At 47.8% G+C, this 18,960-nt stretch overlaps 1 protein-coding gene across 1 annotated transcript in view; it reads left to right on the forward strand.

Moving 5' to 3' along the window:
* The first annotated feature begins 5,239 nt into the window (after window positions 1-5,239).
* Window positions 5,240-18,960, forward strand: part of VSIG8 (V-set and immunoglobulin domain containing 8) — a 50,551-nt gene continuing 36,830 nt past the window's right edge. Inside the window, exon 1 of the mRNA XM_082275669.1 lies at window positions 5,240-5,451. Coding sequence (XP_082131795.1) covers window positions 5,403-5,451 — 49 coding nt within the window. The 5' untranslated portion in view covers window positions 5,240-5,402. The remainder of the gene's footprint in view (window positions 5,452-18,960) is intronic.

Consider the following 18,960-nt stretch of genomic DNA (forward strand, 5'->3'; position numbering starts at 1 on the left):
GTTGGGTAGCCCTATCTCACATAGGGTGGGAGGTGAATGGGGAGTCCAGGAAGTCTAAGGTGGACCACAAGGGGAGGATCCACAGAGTTGTGATCTACCTGTCAGAGATTATAAGGACTGGGGATCTTTCCATGCAATCTCCTCCTTAAGGATCAGTCAGTAGAGCTGTGACCTAGTCTGGAATCTATAGTGGCAGTCAACAAAAGCAGCACTGTGTTAGGTAGCCCTATCTCACATAGGGTGTGAGATGAATGCGGAGACCAATAAGTCTATGGTGGACCACAAGGGGAGGCTCCACAGAGTTGTGATCTACCTGTCAGAGATTATAAGGACTGGGGATCTTTCCATGCAATCTCCTCCTTAAGGATCAGTCAGTAGAGCTGTGTCCTAGTCTGGAATCTATAGTGGCAGTCAACGGAAGCAGCACTGTGTTGGGTAGCCCTATCTCACATAGGGTGGGAGATGAATGAAGAGACCATGTTTTGCTGGTAGCTCTGTGGTGGATAACAAGGGGAGACCTGACGGGGTCATGATCTACATGGCCATGACCAATGGATATACCACGACTGGCCTGTTGCTGAAACAAACAATTCCTTAAGAACAATAAATAAAATGGACATGTACAGTTTGTAATGGAACTTGTATGTTTTTAAATATGAAAAATAAAAACACAAGAAACTATTTTAAAGTTGTATTTTATATGGTATTCTGGCATCAAATAAGTCCCCAAAAAGCATATAGGAATAAGAAGTGAATTTTCCTGCCCTCTCAGTACATGTTGCTTCATAGTTAGTGTAGGGGGGGGGGGGGGCGTCCGTTCGTTCTCTAACATTTAGAGATTGGACAGGACAAGTGGGGATTTTTTAGTGCCAAGCAAAAATTGTATACACAGATAACCGTATCAAAAACGTACTACTAAATTTAAAATTAGAACAATTTATTATTACAACATTGATTAAATGCGTAATTCACATGAATGATACAATAATTCAGGTGATTTTCACAGAATCCAAAGAGCATAAGTGCATGTGGATCTTGGATCGACGCGTTTCACCCTATAAAAAAAGGGCTTCTTCAGGATCCATTTGTAAAAGATTCAATGCACTTAATAGCCGTATCAAGTAATAAGAAAGGGTCTATCAAGCCATGGGTAAATCAACCCCGCAGGAGGTCTTAATAAGTGCAATGACGGGTCCTAAATTGACCTGAATAAATTGGTAGATAGAAAAGGAAGGTGAGACTTGCCCCTAATAAATCGAGCACCCGTAATGAGTAGGATGATATTCCAATGATAATGAAAATAACTTACAATGCCTTTGTCCAAAACCAAGTGTGATGTTTTACTATCCCATAAATTAGCCCTGTGTATGTGACCGGCCATCCTCATGCAGTCCACTGCCAACAGTCCTTCTCAGACGAAACAGCACATGCCGTCCCCGCTGCATGTAGCGACGGCGTGTATTCTCCCCCCCCCCCGCTTTATCCTTTCTTTTTTGCCTCTACGTATGGAAGACTTCCTGCGGGGTTGATTTACCCATGGTTTGACAGACCCTTTCTTATTACTTGATACGTCTATTAAGTGCATTGAATCTTTTACAAATGGATCCTGAAGAAGCCCTTTAATAGGGCGAAATGCGTAGATCCAAGATCTGCATGCACTTATGCTCTTTGGACTCTGTGAAAATCGCCTGAATTACTGTATCATTCAGAGCTTTTTTTCTCAGAGAAAAGGTGCATGAACTCCCCCTTTTAAAGCTTCTTATCTCCGCTCCCATCCCACCTCTGAGCGACTTCCTATGGTTCCACCCCCTATCCACCTCCCAGTACCGCCCCTTTTTAGAGAATGTAGAACCAAGTAACATTTTATGGTAATAAGTAATTTGTATGGAATTTGTTAACCACTTGCCGACTGCCTAACGCAGATCTACGTCGGCAGTCAGCCCCTCACAGGCAAAGCGACGTAGGTCTACGTCGCTAGCTTGTGAGGGTCTAGGGAGCGAGCGCGCGCCGCCGGAGGCGCGCTCCTGCGCGGTCACACACCCCCCCCGCGCGTGTGACCGGCGGATCCGATGTCCGCCGGTCACTCTGCGATCGTCGGGGGAGAGGGAGAAAGTCAGGCGGCTTGTGTATACAAGCTGCCTGTCATTCTCCCCGGTGTATGAAGGATGATCATACGGTTCTACTATGTAGAACAGTTGATCACTGTTCATACATCTGAAGCCACAGCCAATCACAGTAGAAAGCACGCCCCTACGGACACACATAGCCCCTCCCTTTCAAAAAAAGTTAACCCCTTCACTGCCAGTGTATTTTTACAGTAACAGTGCATATGTATAGCACTGATTACTGTAGAAATGTCACTGGTAACCCCAAAAGTATCAAAAATGTCAGTCAAGGGTCCGATCTGTCCGCCGCAATGTCGCAGTACCGCAAAAAAAAATCGCAGATCGCCGCCATTACTCGTTAAAAAAAAAACAACAAAAATGACAAAAATCTTTCCCTTTGTTAGTAAACGCGATAACTTTTGCGCAAACCAATCAAAATACGCTTTTTGCGATTTTTTTTACCAAACATAGGTAGCATAAAACAAATTGGCTGAAAATGTTAAAAAGTTTTGATTTTTACTTTTTTTTGGGGGGGAATTTCATATAAAAAAATGTGAAAAATATTGCTATTTTTGCTAAATTTACCCTCTTTTTTTGTTTATAGCGCATGATCAAAAAATCACACAGGTGATCAAATACCACCAAAAGAAAGCTCTGTTTGTGGGAAAAAAAGGACGCCAAATTCGTTTAGATACAGCGTCGCACGGCCGCGCAATTGTCCGTTAAAGTCACGCAGTGCCGAATCGCAAAATACCCCCTGGTCAGGAAGGGGGTAAAATCTCCCGGGGCTTAAGTGGTTAACAACAAGAAAAGTAGTAAAGTAGATCCCCCTGCAGCCAGCAGCAAAAGATCCTTTCCAACGAAAATAGATTTTTTTTTTCCAGCTAAAATGGATCCCAACAACAACAGGCTCGGCAGCAACAACAGATTTCCCAGCATCAATAGACTCTCCAACAGCCAGCAACAATAGACCACTTCCTCAATATTGTTCCCCCACCAACAATATATCTCACCAACAATAATAGATTGCCACAAAAATAGATGCTCTCCAGCAACAATAGATCCCGCAACAGCCAGCAAGAACAGACCCCTCTCTCAACAGTAGATCCCTTCCAGCAACAACTAAACCCCACCAGTAACATAAGCCCCCCCCCAGCAGCAACAATGACCTCCATCATGCAAAAATAGATCCCCCTCCTGGAACAATAGAGCCCCCCCCCAGCAGCCAGCATTAACAGACCCTTCAGCACCCCTTGCCATTACATATATTCACTGCTGGAGGTGCCGGAACTGCGTTCCCCCGCGTTCCCGCTGAAACAAAGCCCTGGTATCATTCATGTGAATTATGCTTTTAATCAATGTTGTAATAATAAATTGTTGTAATTTTTAATCTTTTACAAATGGATCCTGAAGAAGCCCTTTTTTTATTGGGTGAAACGCGTCGATCCAAGATCCACATGCACTTATGCTCTTTGGATTCTGTGGAAATCACCTGAATTATTGTATCATTCATGTGAATTACGCATTTAATCAATGTTGTAATAATAAATTGTTCTAATTTTTAATTTAGTAGTACGTTTTTGATACGGTTATCTTTATATACAATTTTTGCTTGGCACTAAAAAATCCCCACTTGTCCTGTCCAATCTCTAATGTTAGAGAACGGACGGGCGTCCCCCCCCCTACACATACTTATATATGGGGATTGTGCCCAGGGCCGGTGCTAGACTATTTTACGCCCTAGGCAAGATCAGCTACTTGCGCCCCCCCCAAAAAAGTGAAGGGGTTAAAAACTCCTCTATGTCATACCCAGTGACCCTGATCCGTTAGTTCCTCCATGTTATGCTTTCATACCCAGTGACCCCCCATGTTCCTCCATGTCACACCCGGGGACCCTAATGTCCCTCCGTGTCACACCCAGGGACTTTGATGTTTTTCCATGTCACACCCTGGGACCCCAATATTCCTCCATGTCATGCTGTCATACCCACTGACCCTGATGTTCCTCCATGTCACACCCAGGGACCCCCGTGTTCCTCCATGTCATGCTGTCATACTCAGTGACCCCAATGTTCCTCTATGTCAGACCCTGATGTTTTCCATGTCACAGCTGGGGACCCTGATGTTCCTCCATGTCACACCTGGGGACCCCGATGTTCCTCCGTGTCACACTTGGGAACCCCAATCCCCCATGGCACACCCAGGGACCCCAATTCCTCATGGCACACCCATTGACCCCTATCCTCCACGTCACACCTGGTGACTCTGATTCCTCATGGCACACCTGGTGACCCGATTCCCTTTCATACCAGGGATGCTCCATGTAACACCCAGGGACCAGCTCAGTGCAGAGAGTCTCTTCCTGCCTGGGGTTAAGGCCGTTCAGCTCCAGCTGAAGAGGATCATCATGCAGGCAGCACTCTGGTGGGCTCCATTCCTGCCTCTTGGGTCCCCTCCAATAGTAGTGGAAAGCCAGGGCCTGATAGTTCTGCCACTGCCCAAGACACCTGGCATCTTTCTCTGTCCCTTCTTCCTCCCCTACCGCCACCTCTCCCCTCAGCTCACAATAATCATTCATGATGGAGAGAGATTGCCGACTCCTGGCTGCGCCCTTAGGTGGCAATGCGCCCTAGGCGGCTGCCTAGTTTGCCTAGTGGAAGCACCGTCCGTTAGTGTATTTTTATAGCACACTCCCTCCTTTCCCTTATACTATTTGCTTCATAGTTAGCCTCATCAGTGACTGTTTCTCTACTATCAGGCTGTTCATCATTTTTCTGGGTGGTTTATCTTACAGCTGGGTTTATCTCAGCAGTTCAAGAGGTGAATACGGTTTGCAGTATTTTTATTGTCATGTTTTGAGTAGGTAAGGATTAGACCTTATGCTGTAGGTGTCCCCATAGAGGAGGATTCTCTTCATTTCCTGTTCTGTCTCAGTGTTGGCAGAGGTTCTCTGGTGTGGAGGACAGCAATATGCCTCAAAGCCAAGCTCTATCCACAACTAAAAAATAATAATAATAAGACATTATACAGGTAATAATAAACAAGAGAAGAGGAAGCCAGAAACATCCTCTATGGGTGTCACCTGGCACAGAAGGATATTTTCACGTCACTCCTTCTCAGAGTACAGGTGTGCCGTGTGTTCCATCACAACATAGAACCGGCAGCACAGGTTCTACAACTTCTGGATGGAGTGCAGGTTTCTCTAGGTGAGGTCTCATCACATACAGCCAGATCTGACAGAACAACTGCCGGGGGAGGACCGGACCGCCTGGACTATCCAAGTCCTTCAGGACCACCATGGCTAACCTGCGGGTGGCCTCGCTGATTGTGCTGGGACTCATGCCAGGTAGGATTGCTTTTTTATACTTTGAAAGACAACTAAAGGTACAAAATGCAAGGTGCAAACTGGCAGGACAGGCCAACATAAATGTAAATCATTGTTCTGGACCCCCAAGTGTCAGTGTGTCATTGTTCTGGACCCCCAAGTGTCAGTGTGTCATTGTTCTGGACCCCCACGTGTCAGTGTGTCATTGTTCTGGGACCCCCAAGTGTCAGTGTGTCATTGTTCTGGACCCCCAAGTGTCAGTGTGTCATTGTTCTGGACCCCCAAGTGTCAGTGTGTCATTGTTCTGGGACCCCCAAGTGTCAGTGTGTCATTGTTCTGGACCCCCAAGTGTCAGTGTGTCATTGTTCTGGGACCCCCACGTGTCAGTGTGTCATTGTTCTGGACCCCCACGTGTCAGTGTGTCATTGTTCTGGGACCCCCACGTGTCAGTGTGTCATTGTTCTGGACCCCCCCCCCCCCGGTGTCAGGGTGTTATTGTTCTGGGACCTCCAAGTGGTTTCAGTATGTCATTGTTCTTGGACCCTCAAGTGTCAGTGTGTCATTGTTCTGGGACCCCCAAGTGTCAGTGTGTCATTGTTCTGGGACCCCCAAGTGTCAGTGTGCCATTGTTCTGGATCCTCAAGTGTCAGTGTGTCATTGTTCTGGATCCCCACGTGTCAGTGTGTCATTGTTTTGGGACCCTCAAGTGTCAGTGTGTCATTGTTCTGGGACCCCCAAGTGGTTTCAGGGTGTCATTGTTCTTGGACCCCAAGTGTCAGTGTGCCATTGTTCTAGATCCCCAAGTGTCAGTGTGTCATTGTTCTAGATCCCCAAGTGTCAGTGTGCCATTGTTCTGGGACCCCCAAGTGTCAGTGTGCCATTGTTCTGGGACCCCCAAGTGTCAGTGTGTCATTGTTTTGGGACCCCCAAGTGTCAGTGTGCCATTGTTCTGGACCCCCAAGTGTCAGTGTGTCATTGTTCTGGGACCCCCAAGTGTCAGTGTGTCATTGTTCTGAGACCCCCACATGTCAGTGTGTCATTGTTCTGGGACCCCCAAGTGTCAGTGTGTCATTGTTCTGGACCCCCCCCCAAGTGTCAGTGTGTCATTGTTCTGAGACCCCAAGGTGTGACTATATCATTGTTCTAAAACCCCCACGTGTCAGTGTGTCATTGTTCTGAGACCCCCACATGTCAGTGTGTCATTGTTCTGAGACCCCCAAGTGTCAGTATGTCATTGTTCTAAAACCCCCACGTGTCAGTGTGTCATTGTTCTGAGACCCCCACATGTCAGTGTGTCATTGTTCTGGGACCCCCAAGTCTCAGTGTGTCATTATTCTGGGACCCCCAAGTGTCAGTGTGTCATTGTTCTGGGACCCCAAGTGTCAGGGTGTCATTGTTCTGGACCCCCAAGTCTCAGTGTGTCATTGTTCTGGGACCCCCAAGTCTCAGTGTGTCATTATTCTGGGACCCCCAAGTGTCAGTGTGTCATTGTTCTGGGACCCCAAGTGTCAGGGTGTCATTGTTCTGGACCCCCAAGTGTCAGTTCGTCATTGTTCTGGGACCCCCAAGTGTCAGTGTGTAATTGTTCTTCACCCCCAAGTGTCAGTGTGTCATTGTTCTGGATCCCCCAAGTGTCAGTGTGTCATTGTTCTGGGACCCCCAAGTGTCAGTGTGTCATTGTTCTTCACCCCCAAGTGTCAGTGTGTCATTGTTCTGGACCCCAAATGTCAGTGCGTCATTGTTCTGGGACCCCCAAATGTCCGTGTGTCATTGTTCTGGACCCCCAAATGTCCGTGTGTCATTGTTCTTGGTATAACAACTTGCGTCTTTGGACATCATAGGTATCTGAACTCCATTTTTTCATTTGTGACATTGTCACAGCTCCCATTTGTCTGGAATTCCATTTAAATTCCTTTCATTTATTGGACATTTCCCTTTAATGCATGTTAGAGTACTCTGGTAGAACAAATCCACACAAGTCATGTCATAGTGTTCCGGTATCGATGGCTGTAACAGCAGTTCCTGTTTGTGTCCCCATTGCATCCCGTCTTTATAGAACAGTAGTTACTGATTAACTGCGCTACCTTTTGATGCCATGCCACATAGCACTGAACTTTCAGCTATCACCAAAAGTATTGGGACGCCGGCCTTTCCACGCCCATGAACTTTAATGGTATCCCAGTCTTAGTCCGTAGGGTTCAATATTGAGTTGGCCCACCCTTTGCAGCTATAACAGCTTCAACTCTTCTGGGAAGGCCGTCCACAAGGTTTAGGAGTGTGTCTATGGGAATGTTTGACCACTCTTCCAGAAGCACATTTGTGAGGTCAGGCACTGATGTTGGACGAGAAGGCCTGGCTCCCAGTCTCCACGCTAATTCATCCTAAAGGTGTTCTATCGGGTTGAGGTCAGGACTCTGTGCAGGCCAGTCAAGTTCATCCACCCCAAACTCACTCACCTCAAACAACAGTCATGTTGGAACAGGAAGGGGCCATCCCAGTGACGGCTGGTGCTCCATGGGCCAGGGGGGGCGGCAGATGGACGGCACCATACACCCCCCCAGCCCCCACCAGGCCGCACACCAGGACCCCAGACCCCCCACGGTTCACTCACCCTCAGCGGCAGCAGTGGCAACTTCAGCTTCGGCTTTCTTCAGTAGAAGCGTCTCCTCCCCCATGCCCAATGGCATGGCTTCTACTTTTGGCCAATCAGGAAACAGGTCTCAGGACCCGCTTCCTGATTGGCCAGGAGGTGGATCCGTGTGACAACAGCAAATATTAATTCGCTATTGTCACACAAGTGGTTTGGGGCGCAGTGCTCTGCGCCCCGAGCCCACCCTTTTTTTTTAGCCTGTGAGAGTATCTGGCTCTAGTCACATGGTTAAAAAAAAAAAGCCCCATTGAACTCCATGGGTCTGGCCCCCCGCATGTAGATTAGGGGGCCGTATGCATGGATGGGGGGGCAGTGCCCCTGCGCCCCCAATACACCAGCCGCCACTGGGCCATCCCCAAACTGTTCCCACAAAGTTGGGAGCATGAAATTGTCCAAAATGTCTTGGTATGCTGACTCCTTAAGAGTTCCCTTCACTGGAACTAAGGGGCCAAAGCCCAACCCCTGAACAAAACCCCCACACCATAATCCCCCCTCCACAAAATGATTTGGACCAGTGCACAAAGCAAGGTCCATAAAGACATGGATGAGCGAGTTTGTGGTGGAGGAACTTGAGTACTGACCTCAGCCCCATAGAATACCTTTGGGATGAATTAGCAGGGACTGCGAGCCAGACCTTTTCGTCCAACATCAGTGCCTGACCTCACAAATGCACTTCTGGAAGAACGGTCGAACATTCCCATAGACACACTCCTAAACCTTGTGGACAGCCTTCCCAGAAGAGTTGAAGGTGTTATTGTGCTGGCGTGAATGAGCCCTAGAGGGGAAAAGATTCCGAGCATCTGTCTTGGAAACTCCTTATCATGCCGGACAGAACCCAACCAAGAAGCCGGCATGATCCTGCAAAATCCTGTTGCTGTGTATATTTGATCAATCAATCAATCAATCAATCAATCAATCAATCAATCAATCAATCAATCACTTTGCTTTCAGTTAGCTAAGTTTGACCTATTGGCTAGGAAAACTGTAGCACACCAAAGTGGCCTTTCAAGTGATACTGGTTGAGAGGCCACTTCAGCCTTTAAGTAACTATACATCACCATGAATACATTTCCGACATGTCACAATACACAACAATACACCTCGGTGTCAGGATTTACACGATTGTGTCACATCTGAGCCGGCAATTCAGTCCAGGAAGTAGACGGTGACCCTGGATGATGCCTGAACAAAGATAGCGCCATCCTTCTGGAGAGAAAAGCACATAAAGGCATAGTCAGGGGGAGTACTGTACAGGCAATGTGTTTTTGGGGGATTTTTTGCTGCCCTAGGCAAGACAAAAATTGGGATCCCCCCCCCATCTAAATTTGCCCCACCTTTTTTTAAGGTACACCCCTTCATCTGTAAACTCCACCCCTTTCTCTTCCTAAAAAGAGCCACCTCTTCCTCTCTGTACATTAAAAGTGGATAACAGGTGCAGTCCTTTACTTTTGGGAGGGTCCCAGCAATAACCCTTGAAATCTAAGGATGTGATTCCCCCCAAAATTGAAGGACTAAAAGTCCCAGCATGAACCACCGAGATCTAAGCATGTGACCCCCCCTAATATTGAAGGACTACAAGTCCCAGCATAAAACTCTAAGATCTAAGGATGTGACTTCCCACAAAATTGAAGGACTACAAGTCCCAGCATGAACCCCTGAGATCTAAGGATAAAACTCCCCCTGAAAATTGAAGGACAGCAAGGCAAGTCCCAGCATGAACTTCTGAGATCTAAGGACTTGAACCCCCCCCCCCCCAAATTGAGGTACTACAAGTGCCAGCATCAACCCCTGAGATCTAAGGATGTGACCCCCCCAAAAGTGAGGGATTACAAGGCCCAGCATGAACCCCTGAGATCTAAGGATGTGACCCCCTCAAAAGTGAGGGATTACAAGGCCCAGCATCAACCCCTAAGATCTAAGGATGTGACCCCTTCCCCAAAAGTGAGGGACTACAAGGCCCAGCATGAACCCCTGAGATCTAAGGATGTGACCCTCCCAAAAGTGAAGGACTACATGTCCCAGAATGAACCCCGGAGGTCTAAGGATGTGACTCCTTACACCTCATAGGTTTACGCTGGGACCTGTAATCCTTCTCTAGTTGGGGGGGGGGGGGGGGTCACATCCTCAGCTCTGAGGGTTTTATGCTGGCACCTCTAGTCCTATACTTTTGGGGGGGTTACATCCCAGGACTACATGTTCCAGCATGAACCCCTCCTCTTTGTATGGGTCTCTGCAGTGCCTGCCTCCCTCATGACACACATGGTTCTAATCCATCCCTGGCACCCAGTCTCACCTCAGTTCTGACAGTTAGCTTCCCTCTGAGCATGGGTTGGGCAAAAGCACCTGCAGAGGAGGAGGAAGTTAAATCCTCCTCCACTTTGAATGCTGGGGCCTCAGCCTCGCTCTGCTTTAGGGCGGGGACGTGAGGTCAATGGTTGCTAGATGCCAGGCGCCACAGCCCTAGCAACCAGTGGGCAGTAGAGCCAGCGGTGGAGGTGGAGCAAGCTACGGGTGTCATCCGGCTGGGATTAATACTGTCAGTTAGCGGCACTGTCAGCAGCGGCCTTTTTTTGGACGTCGGATCAGTGGCCCAGTCTGTCCCCTTTCTCTGCAGTCCTTATTATTGTCCCTTCTGCCAGGAGGGTGGCGTCGCCCCCCTTTAAAAGGCCACCCAAGGCAGACGCGTGTTTGCCTTGTGGTAGATATGCCCCTCTGTGCAGGGCTGGGACAAGGGGTGGGCAGGAGGGACAGCCGCCCAGGGCACAGTGATAGGGAGGGCGCCTTTTCACCACACGCAATCCCCAGATCGGTGGCTAGCAACCAGCAGGGCGCAGATTCATGTCTACTCTGACTAGGGCAGCCAACAGAAATGTTGGGGCCCCTTACACAGCTTTAGGCCTGGGCCCCTCCGGGCCTGACAACCAACATTTCCCACCGAATCTGCCCACTGGCAACTCCAACGAGTCCTTCAGTGCACCCGCTTTTATTTTAACATTCTTACAACTTAATATATGAAAATGAATCTAATCCAGCAAAGAGACATCCCCATATATTCAGCAAAGAAACAGCCCAGTCCAGCAAAAAAGACATCCCAATCCAGAAAAGAGATGGCCTCATATATTCAGCAAAGCGACATCCCAATCCAGCAAAGATACAGCTTCATATATTCAGCAAAGAGACATCCCAATCCAGAAAAGAGACGGCCTCATATATTCAGCAAAGAGACATCCCAATCCAGCAAAGATACATCCCTTTCGGCTGCATCGGCCTACTCTGCTTTAGCAATTGCTAGTTACCACAGCAGCAGCAATGCGACCTCGTTGGTTGGGCCTGGGCGGCCGGTCCCCTTGGAACGCTCGGGCCTCCTACATGTGTATGGACTGTCCCCCCCCCGTGATGGCAGCCCTGACTCTGACAGCTACTGATGTCACACCCTCTCCACCCCATCTGCCTACAGCTGATACAGATAACACATTGGACATATGCAACTACCTTCTATTTGCTTTAAAGCAAGCAATTGGCAATACGTGTAGCACATGTATCTAATAATAGGTCCACTTAAAGGGTGTATTTAAAAAATAACACTGCATAGCTATTCATCCAGCAAAACTGCTGCTACATTTGTTCTGTTAATCAACATCGAACGTTCATCTGCCCTTTCCTCTACAGGTCAAATGTTATTCATTAAAAAAAAAAATAATATATAGTGGTTTGGGAAAAAACTGCATTATGGCACATAGCTATTTCTATGATCCCCAGCTACACCTAGCAGTAATAAAGTGGTATGTTCCCAAACCAGCCTATTTTTTTTTATGCCTGAATAACATTTGATCTGCAGAAGAAATAGCCTGAGATAATTTGGATTTTCCAATTTACAGAGAACAAAAGCACCAGCAATTTGCTGGATGAATAGCTATTTTTTTTAATGAATACTCCCTTGTGCTATGGCAGCTTGACATTTAAAGCTTTGTCCAAAAAGCTAGCTATACTTTAGCATGCCGGCTAGAATGAATCACATTTCCCTATAGCCATCATCAATAAAACATTATAGGCATTGTAACAATTGTTTTAATTAGTTCCTATAATTAAAGTGTATCTGGACTTTGCAAAGGCCTTTGACACCGTTCCCCACAAACGCTTACTGTACAAACTAAGGAAGGTAGGTATGGACCATAAGGTGAGTACCTGGATAGAGAACTGGCTCCAGGGGAGAGTACAGAGGGTGATGATTAATGGGGAGTACTCGGATTGGGCGGGTGTGGAAAGTGGGGTCCCCCAGGGTTCTGTCCTGGGACCAATCCTGTTTAATTTATTCATAAATGATCTAGAGGAGGGGATATCTAGCACAATCTCAGTATTTGCGGATGATACTAAACTAAGCATGCCAATATCTTCTATGCAGGATGTGGAAACCTTACAAGTAGTGTTGAGCGAACACGGACTGTATTATTCGTGTTCGTACCGAATAATTGGATTTTTTGTACCCGAACACGGACACGGACACTTTACTGTATGTTCGGGTAAAAATCCGTGTTCGGTCGTTTTATTTCCGGGTTTTGCATGCTTTGGCGCTCTTTTCATGGCGGGCTTTCAACAGCCAATCAACAATCGTTTAACTGGTGTGCCTTAAGCCATCCCAGCCATGCCTGCAAATGTCTCAGTAGCTGTGATTGGCCGTCTGAAGCATGTGACCAAGTCTTTATAAGTTCGAGGCAGCCGCAGCGGCGTCATTATGCTGCTTAGATTCAGGGACAGAGCACACATCAACGTGCTGGCTGCTGATTAGGGAAAGATAGGCAGGAAAAAACCATTTGTGTCCGGATAGAATTGAGGGACAGGTCGGAGTGTTTAGGCAGGGCGAGTTGTAGGCATTTTAGGGATAGAGTCTGCTGAATTATAGGGTCAGTGTCTTCTACAAACTACAATCGATATTGCTGTGTGGGGGGTGGGGTCTGCACTCAATCCTGATCTACGATCTCTTCTCAATCCTGTTAGGGACAGAGTCTGCTGAATTTTAGGGAAACTGTGTTCTACAAACTACAATCGATATTGCTGTGTGGTGTGGGATTGGAGATAGGCAGGTGTCAGTGATCCACATCCATTTTTCTGTGTGTGAGCTGCAGTGAACACAATCTTTTTGGGCTGCAGTGAACACAATCTTTTTGGGCTGCAGTGAACACAATCTTTTTGGGCTGCAGTGAACACAATCTTTTTGGGCTGCAGTGAACACAATCTTTTTGGGCTGCAGTGAACACAATCTTTTTGGGGTGCAGTGAACAAAATCTTTTTGGGGTGCAGTGAACACAATCCTTTTTGGTGTGCAGTGAACACAATCTTTGTGGGGTGCAGTGAACAAAATCCTTTGTGGGGTGCAGTGAACACAATCTTTTTGGGGTGCAGTGAACAAAATCCTTTTTGGGGTGCAGTGAACAACATCCTTTTTGGGGTGCAGTGAACACAATCTTTTTGGGGTGCAGTGAACAAAATCCTTTGTGGGGTGCAGTGAACACAATCTTTTTGGGGTGCAGTGAACACAATCTTTTTGGGGTGGAGTGAACAACATCCTTTTTGGGGTGCAGTGAACAAAATCCTTTTTGGGGTGCAGTGAACACAATCTTTTTGGGGTGCAGTGAACACAATCTTTGTGGGGTGCAGTGAACACAATCTTTTTGGGGTGGAGTGAACAACATCCTTTTTGGGGTGCAGTGAACAACATCCTTTTTGGGGTGCAGTGAACACAATCTTTTTGGGGTGCAGTGAACACAATCTTTGTGGGGTACAGTGAACAGAATCTTTGTGGGGTGCAGTGAACACAATCTTTGGGGGGTACAGTGAACACAATCTTTGTGAGGTGCAGTGAACACAATCTTTGTGGGGTGCAGTGAACACAATCATTGTGGGGTGCAGTGAACTCAATCTTTGTGGGGTACAGTGAACACAATCTCATACTTCTGAAGGTTTGAGGGTGCTGCCTGTTCCATACTCCCCCTACTCCTCATCTAGCCTTTTAGGGGTACAAACAATAGTAATTGGGGCCTAGTGTGGTTGTGTACGTGTGATATACATACACTTTTTTTGGATCATATTTTCTATTCCGCTATTTAATCAAAAACCTTTGGGGATCAGTTAAATTGGGGGATAGTCTGTGTTGGTACGTGTGAGAGAGATCCACCTTTCCAAGTTGTTGGGGTTCATCTCATACTTCTGAAGGTTTGAGGGTGCTGCCTGTTCCATACTGCCCCTACTCCTAGCCTTTTAGGGGTACAAACAATAGTAATTGGGGCCTAGTGTGGTTGTGTACGTGTGATATACATACACTTTTTTGGGATCATATTTTCTATTCCGCTATTTAATCAAAAACCTTTGGGGATCAGTTAAATTGGGGGATAGTCTGTGTTGGTACGTGTGAGAGAGATCCACCTTTCCAAGTTGTTGGGGTTCATCTCATACTTCTGAAGGTTTGAGGGTGCTGCCTGTTCCATACTCCCCCTACTCCTAGCCTTTTAGGGGTACAAACAATAGTAATTGGGGCCTAGTGTGGTTGTGTACGTGTGATATACATACACTTTTTTGGGATCATATTTTCTATTCCGCTATTTAATCAAAAACCTTTGGGGATCAGTTAAATTGGGGGATAGTCTGTGTTGGTACGTGTGAGAGAGATCCACCTTTCCAAGTTGTTGGGGTTCATCTCATACTTCTGAAGGTTTGAGGGTGCTGCCTGTTCCATACTCCCCCTACTCCTAGCCTTTTAGGGGTACAAACAATAGTAATTGGGGCCTAGTGTGGTTGTGTACGTGTGATATACATACACTTTTTTGGGATCATATTTTCTATTCCGCTATTTAATCAAAAACCTTTGGGGATCAGTTAAAATTGGGGGATAGTCTGTGTTGGTACGTGTGAGAGAGATCCACCTTTCCAAGTTGTTGGGGTTCATCTCATACTTCTGAAGGTTTGAGGGTGCTGCCTGTTCCATACTCCCCCTACTCCTAGCCTTTTAGGGGTACAAACAATAGTAATTGGGGCCTAGTGTGGTTGTGTACGTGTGATATACATACACTTTTTTGGGATCATATTTTCTATTCCGCTATTTAATCAAAAACCTTTGGGGATCAGTTAAATTGGGGGATAGTCTGTGTTGGTACGTGTGAGAGAGATCCACCTTTCCAAGTTGTTGGGGTTCATCTCATACTTCTGAAGGTTTGAGGGTGCTGCCTGTTCCATACTCCCCCTACTCCTCATCTAGCCTTTTAGGGGTACAAACAATAGTAATTGGGGCCTAGTGTGGTTGTGTACGTGCGAGATACATACACTTTTTTTGATCATATTTCCTATTCCGCTATTCAATAAAAACCTTTGAGGATCAATTGAATTGCGGGATAGTCTGTGTCGGTACGTGTGAGAGAGATCCACCTTTCCAAGTTGTTGGGGTTCATCTCATACTTCTGAAGGTTTGAGGGTGCTGCCTGTTCCATACTCCCCCTACTCCTCATCTAGCCTTTTAGGGGTACAAACAATAGTAATTGGGGCCTAGTGTGGTTGTGTACGTGTGATATACATACACTTTTTTTGGATCATATTTTCTATTCCGCTATTTAATCAAAAACCTTTGGGGATCAGTTAAATTGGGGGATAGTCTGTGTTGGTACGTGTGAGAGAGATCCACCTTTCCAAGTTGTTGGGGTTCATCTCATACTTCTGAAGGTTTGAGGGTGCTGCCTGTTCCATACCCCCCCTACTCCTCATCTAGCCTTTTAGGGGTACAAACAATAGTAATTGGGGCCTAGTGTGGTTGTGTACGTGCGAGATACATACACTTTTTTTGATCATATTTCCTATTCCGCTATTCAATAAAAACCTTTGAGGATCAATTGAATTGCGGGATAGTCTGTGTCGGTACGTGTGAGAGAGATCCACCTTTCCAAGTTGTTGGGGTTCATCTCATACTTCTGAAGGTTTGAGGGTGCTGCCTGTTCCATACTCCCCCTACTCCTCATCTAGCCTTTTAGGGGTACAAACAATAGTAATTGGGGCCTAGTGTGGTTGTGTACGTGCGAGATACATACACTTTTTTTGATCATATTTCCTATTCCGCTATTCAATAAAAACCTTTGAGGATCAATTGAATTGCGGGATAGTCTGTGTCGGTACGTGTGAGAGAGATCCACCTTTCCAAGTTGTTGGGGTTCATCTCATACTTCTGAAGGTTTGAGGGTGCTGCCTGTTCCATACTCCCCCTACTCCTCATCTAGCCTTTTAGGGGTACAAACAATAGTAATTGGGGCCTAGTGTGGTTGTGTACGTGTGATATACATACACTTTTTTTGGATCATATTTTCTATTCCGCTATTCAATAAAAACCTTTCTAGGGCAAGATCTTAAATTACAGAAATATGAGGAGACCGTCAAATAAGGGCCGTGGCCTGGGTCGTGGTGCTGCTGGTAGAGCTCCTGTTGCAAGGAGAGGACATGGTCGATCTGTGCCAGCTACACGCACAAGTGAAACACCTTCCTCAAGTGTGAGTAGGCGACAGAACCTGCATCAGTATTTGGTAGGGCATCAAACGCCCCTAGAAGTGATGAGGCCAGAACAAGTTGAGGCGATAGTAGATTGGTTTGCTGCTGACAGTGCCTCCAGTTCCTTCACATTGTCTCCCACCCAGTCTACTGCAGAAAGGTCAGAGTTGGCACCTGCAGCCAATGTCCAACCGTCTTTCACCTCACCCCCTTGCAAATCAGGCCAGCAGTCTGAGCCCCAAGCCATACAGCAGTCTCTTATTCTTTTTGAGGACTCTGTCAGCAGGGTTTCCCAGGGCCATCCACCTAGCCCTGCCCCAGAAGTGGAAGAGATTGAGTGCAGCGATGCCCAACCACTTATTTCTCAAGATGAGTACATGCAAGGATCATCGCAGCACGTCTCCGATGATGACGAAACGCAGGTGCCAACTGCTGCGGCGTTCAGCATTGTGGAGACCGACAAGGAGGGCAGGGGTGAAGACTGGGTGGAAGATGATGTGGAGGACGATGAGGTCCTCGACCCCACATGGAATGAACGTCATGCAGGTGACCTGAGTAGTTTGGAGGAAGAGGCGGTGGTCGCACAGAGCCACCAGCACAGCAGAAGAGGGAGCAGGGTGCAGAAGCGGAGCGGCCGTGCCCTAGACACTACGCCCGCTACTGCCCAACGCAGCAAGGGAACGAGCGCACCAAAGTCAGCTCAAAGGAGTTCTCTAGCGTGGAAGTTCTTTAGAAAATGTGCTGATGACAGGACACGAGTGGTTTGCACCCTGTGCAATCAGAGCTTGAAGCGAGGCATGAACCTTCTCAACCTGAGCACAACCTGCATGATCAGGCATCTAAGTGCAAAGCACGAGCTGCAGTGGAGTACACACCTTCAAAACCAAGAAACGTCTCTGGCTCATCCTGCTTCCTCTTCTGCTGCAGTCTCGGCCGCTCCAGCCACATCTGTAGTGATACCGGCACCTGCCACCCCGCAAACAGACGATCTGTCAGCAACACCACCACCTGGGTCACCAACAACCATCTCCACAATGTCCCGTGGAAGCGTTCAGCTTTCCATCTCCCAAACACTTGAGAGGAAGAGGAAGTACCCCCCTACCCACCCGCGATCCCTGGCCCTGAATGCCAGCATTTCAAAATTATTGGCCTTTGAAATGCTGTCATTCCGTCTGGTGGAGACGCACAGTTTTAAAAACCTTATGTCGGTGGCTGTCCCACAGTACGTCGTGCCCAGCCGCCACTACTTTTCCAGGCAAGCCATCCCTTCCCTGCACAACCAAGTGGGGGAAAATATCAGGTGTGCACTGCGCAACGCCATCTGTGCCAAGGTCCACCTAACTACGGATACGTGGACCAGTAAGCACGGTCAGGGGCGTTATATCTCCCTAACGGCACACTGGGTAAATGCAGTGGCGGATGGGCCTGAGGCGGATAGCAATTTGGCGCATGTCCTTCCACCACCGAGGATTGCAGGGCGCTTCAGTTTGCCTCCTGTTCGTAACTCCTCCTACTCCGCTTCCTCATCCTCTACCGCCTCCTCATCCGGACAGCGTAACACCTTCACCACCAACTTCAGCACGGCCAGGGGTAAACGACAGCAGGCAGTTTTACAACTTGCCTGTTTGGGGGACAAACCACACACCGCGCAGGAGTTGTGGAGGAGCATGGAACAGCAGACAAATGAGTGGTTGCTGCCAGCGAGCCTCAAGCCCGGCCTGGTGGTGTGTGATAACGGGCGAAATCTCATAGCAGCTCTGGGCCTAGCCGGTTTGACGCACATCCCTTGCCTGGCGCATGTGCTGAATTTGGTGGTGCAGAGGTTCCTTAAAAACTACCCCGATATGTCAGAGCTGCTGCAGAAAGTGCGGGCCGTTTGTGCGCACTTTCGGCGTTCTCACCCTGCTGCTGCTCGCCTGGCAGCGCTGCAGCGTAACTTCGGCCTTCCCGCTCACCGCCTCATATGTGACGTGCCCACAAGGTGGAACTCCACCTTGCACATGCTGGAAAGACTGTGCGAGCAGCAGCAGGCCATAGTGGAGTTTCAGCTGCAGCACGCACGCGTGAGTCGCTCTGCGGAACAGCACCACTTCACCACCAATAACTGGGCCTCCATGCGAGACCTGTGTGCCTTGTTGCGCTGTTTTGAGTACTCCACCAACATGGCCAGTGGCAATGACGCCGTTCTCAGCTTAACTATCCCACTTCTATGCCTCCTTGAAAAAACAATTCGGGCGATGATGGAAGAGGATGTGGCACAGGATGAGGAGGAGGAGGAGGATGAAGAGGTAACATTTCCAAGGCTTTCAGGGCAGTCATTCGCAAGGGGCTCCGAGGGTGGGTTCCTGCACACGCAAACG

This window comes from Pelophylax lessonae (assembly GCF_965119305.1).
Source record: "Pelophylax lessonae genome assembly, chromosome: 13".
NCBI classification, from domain to species: domain Eukaryota; kingdom Metazoa; phylum Chordata; class Amphibia; order Anura; family Ranidae; genus Pelophylax; species Pelophylax lessonae.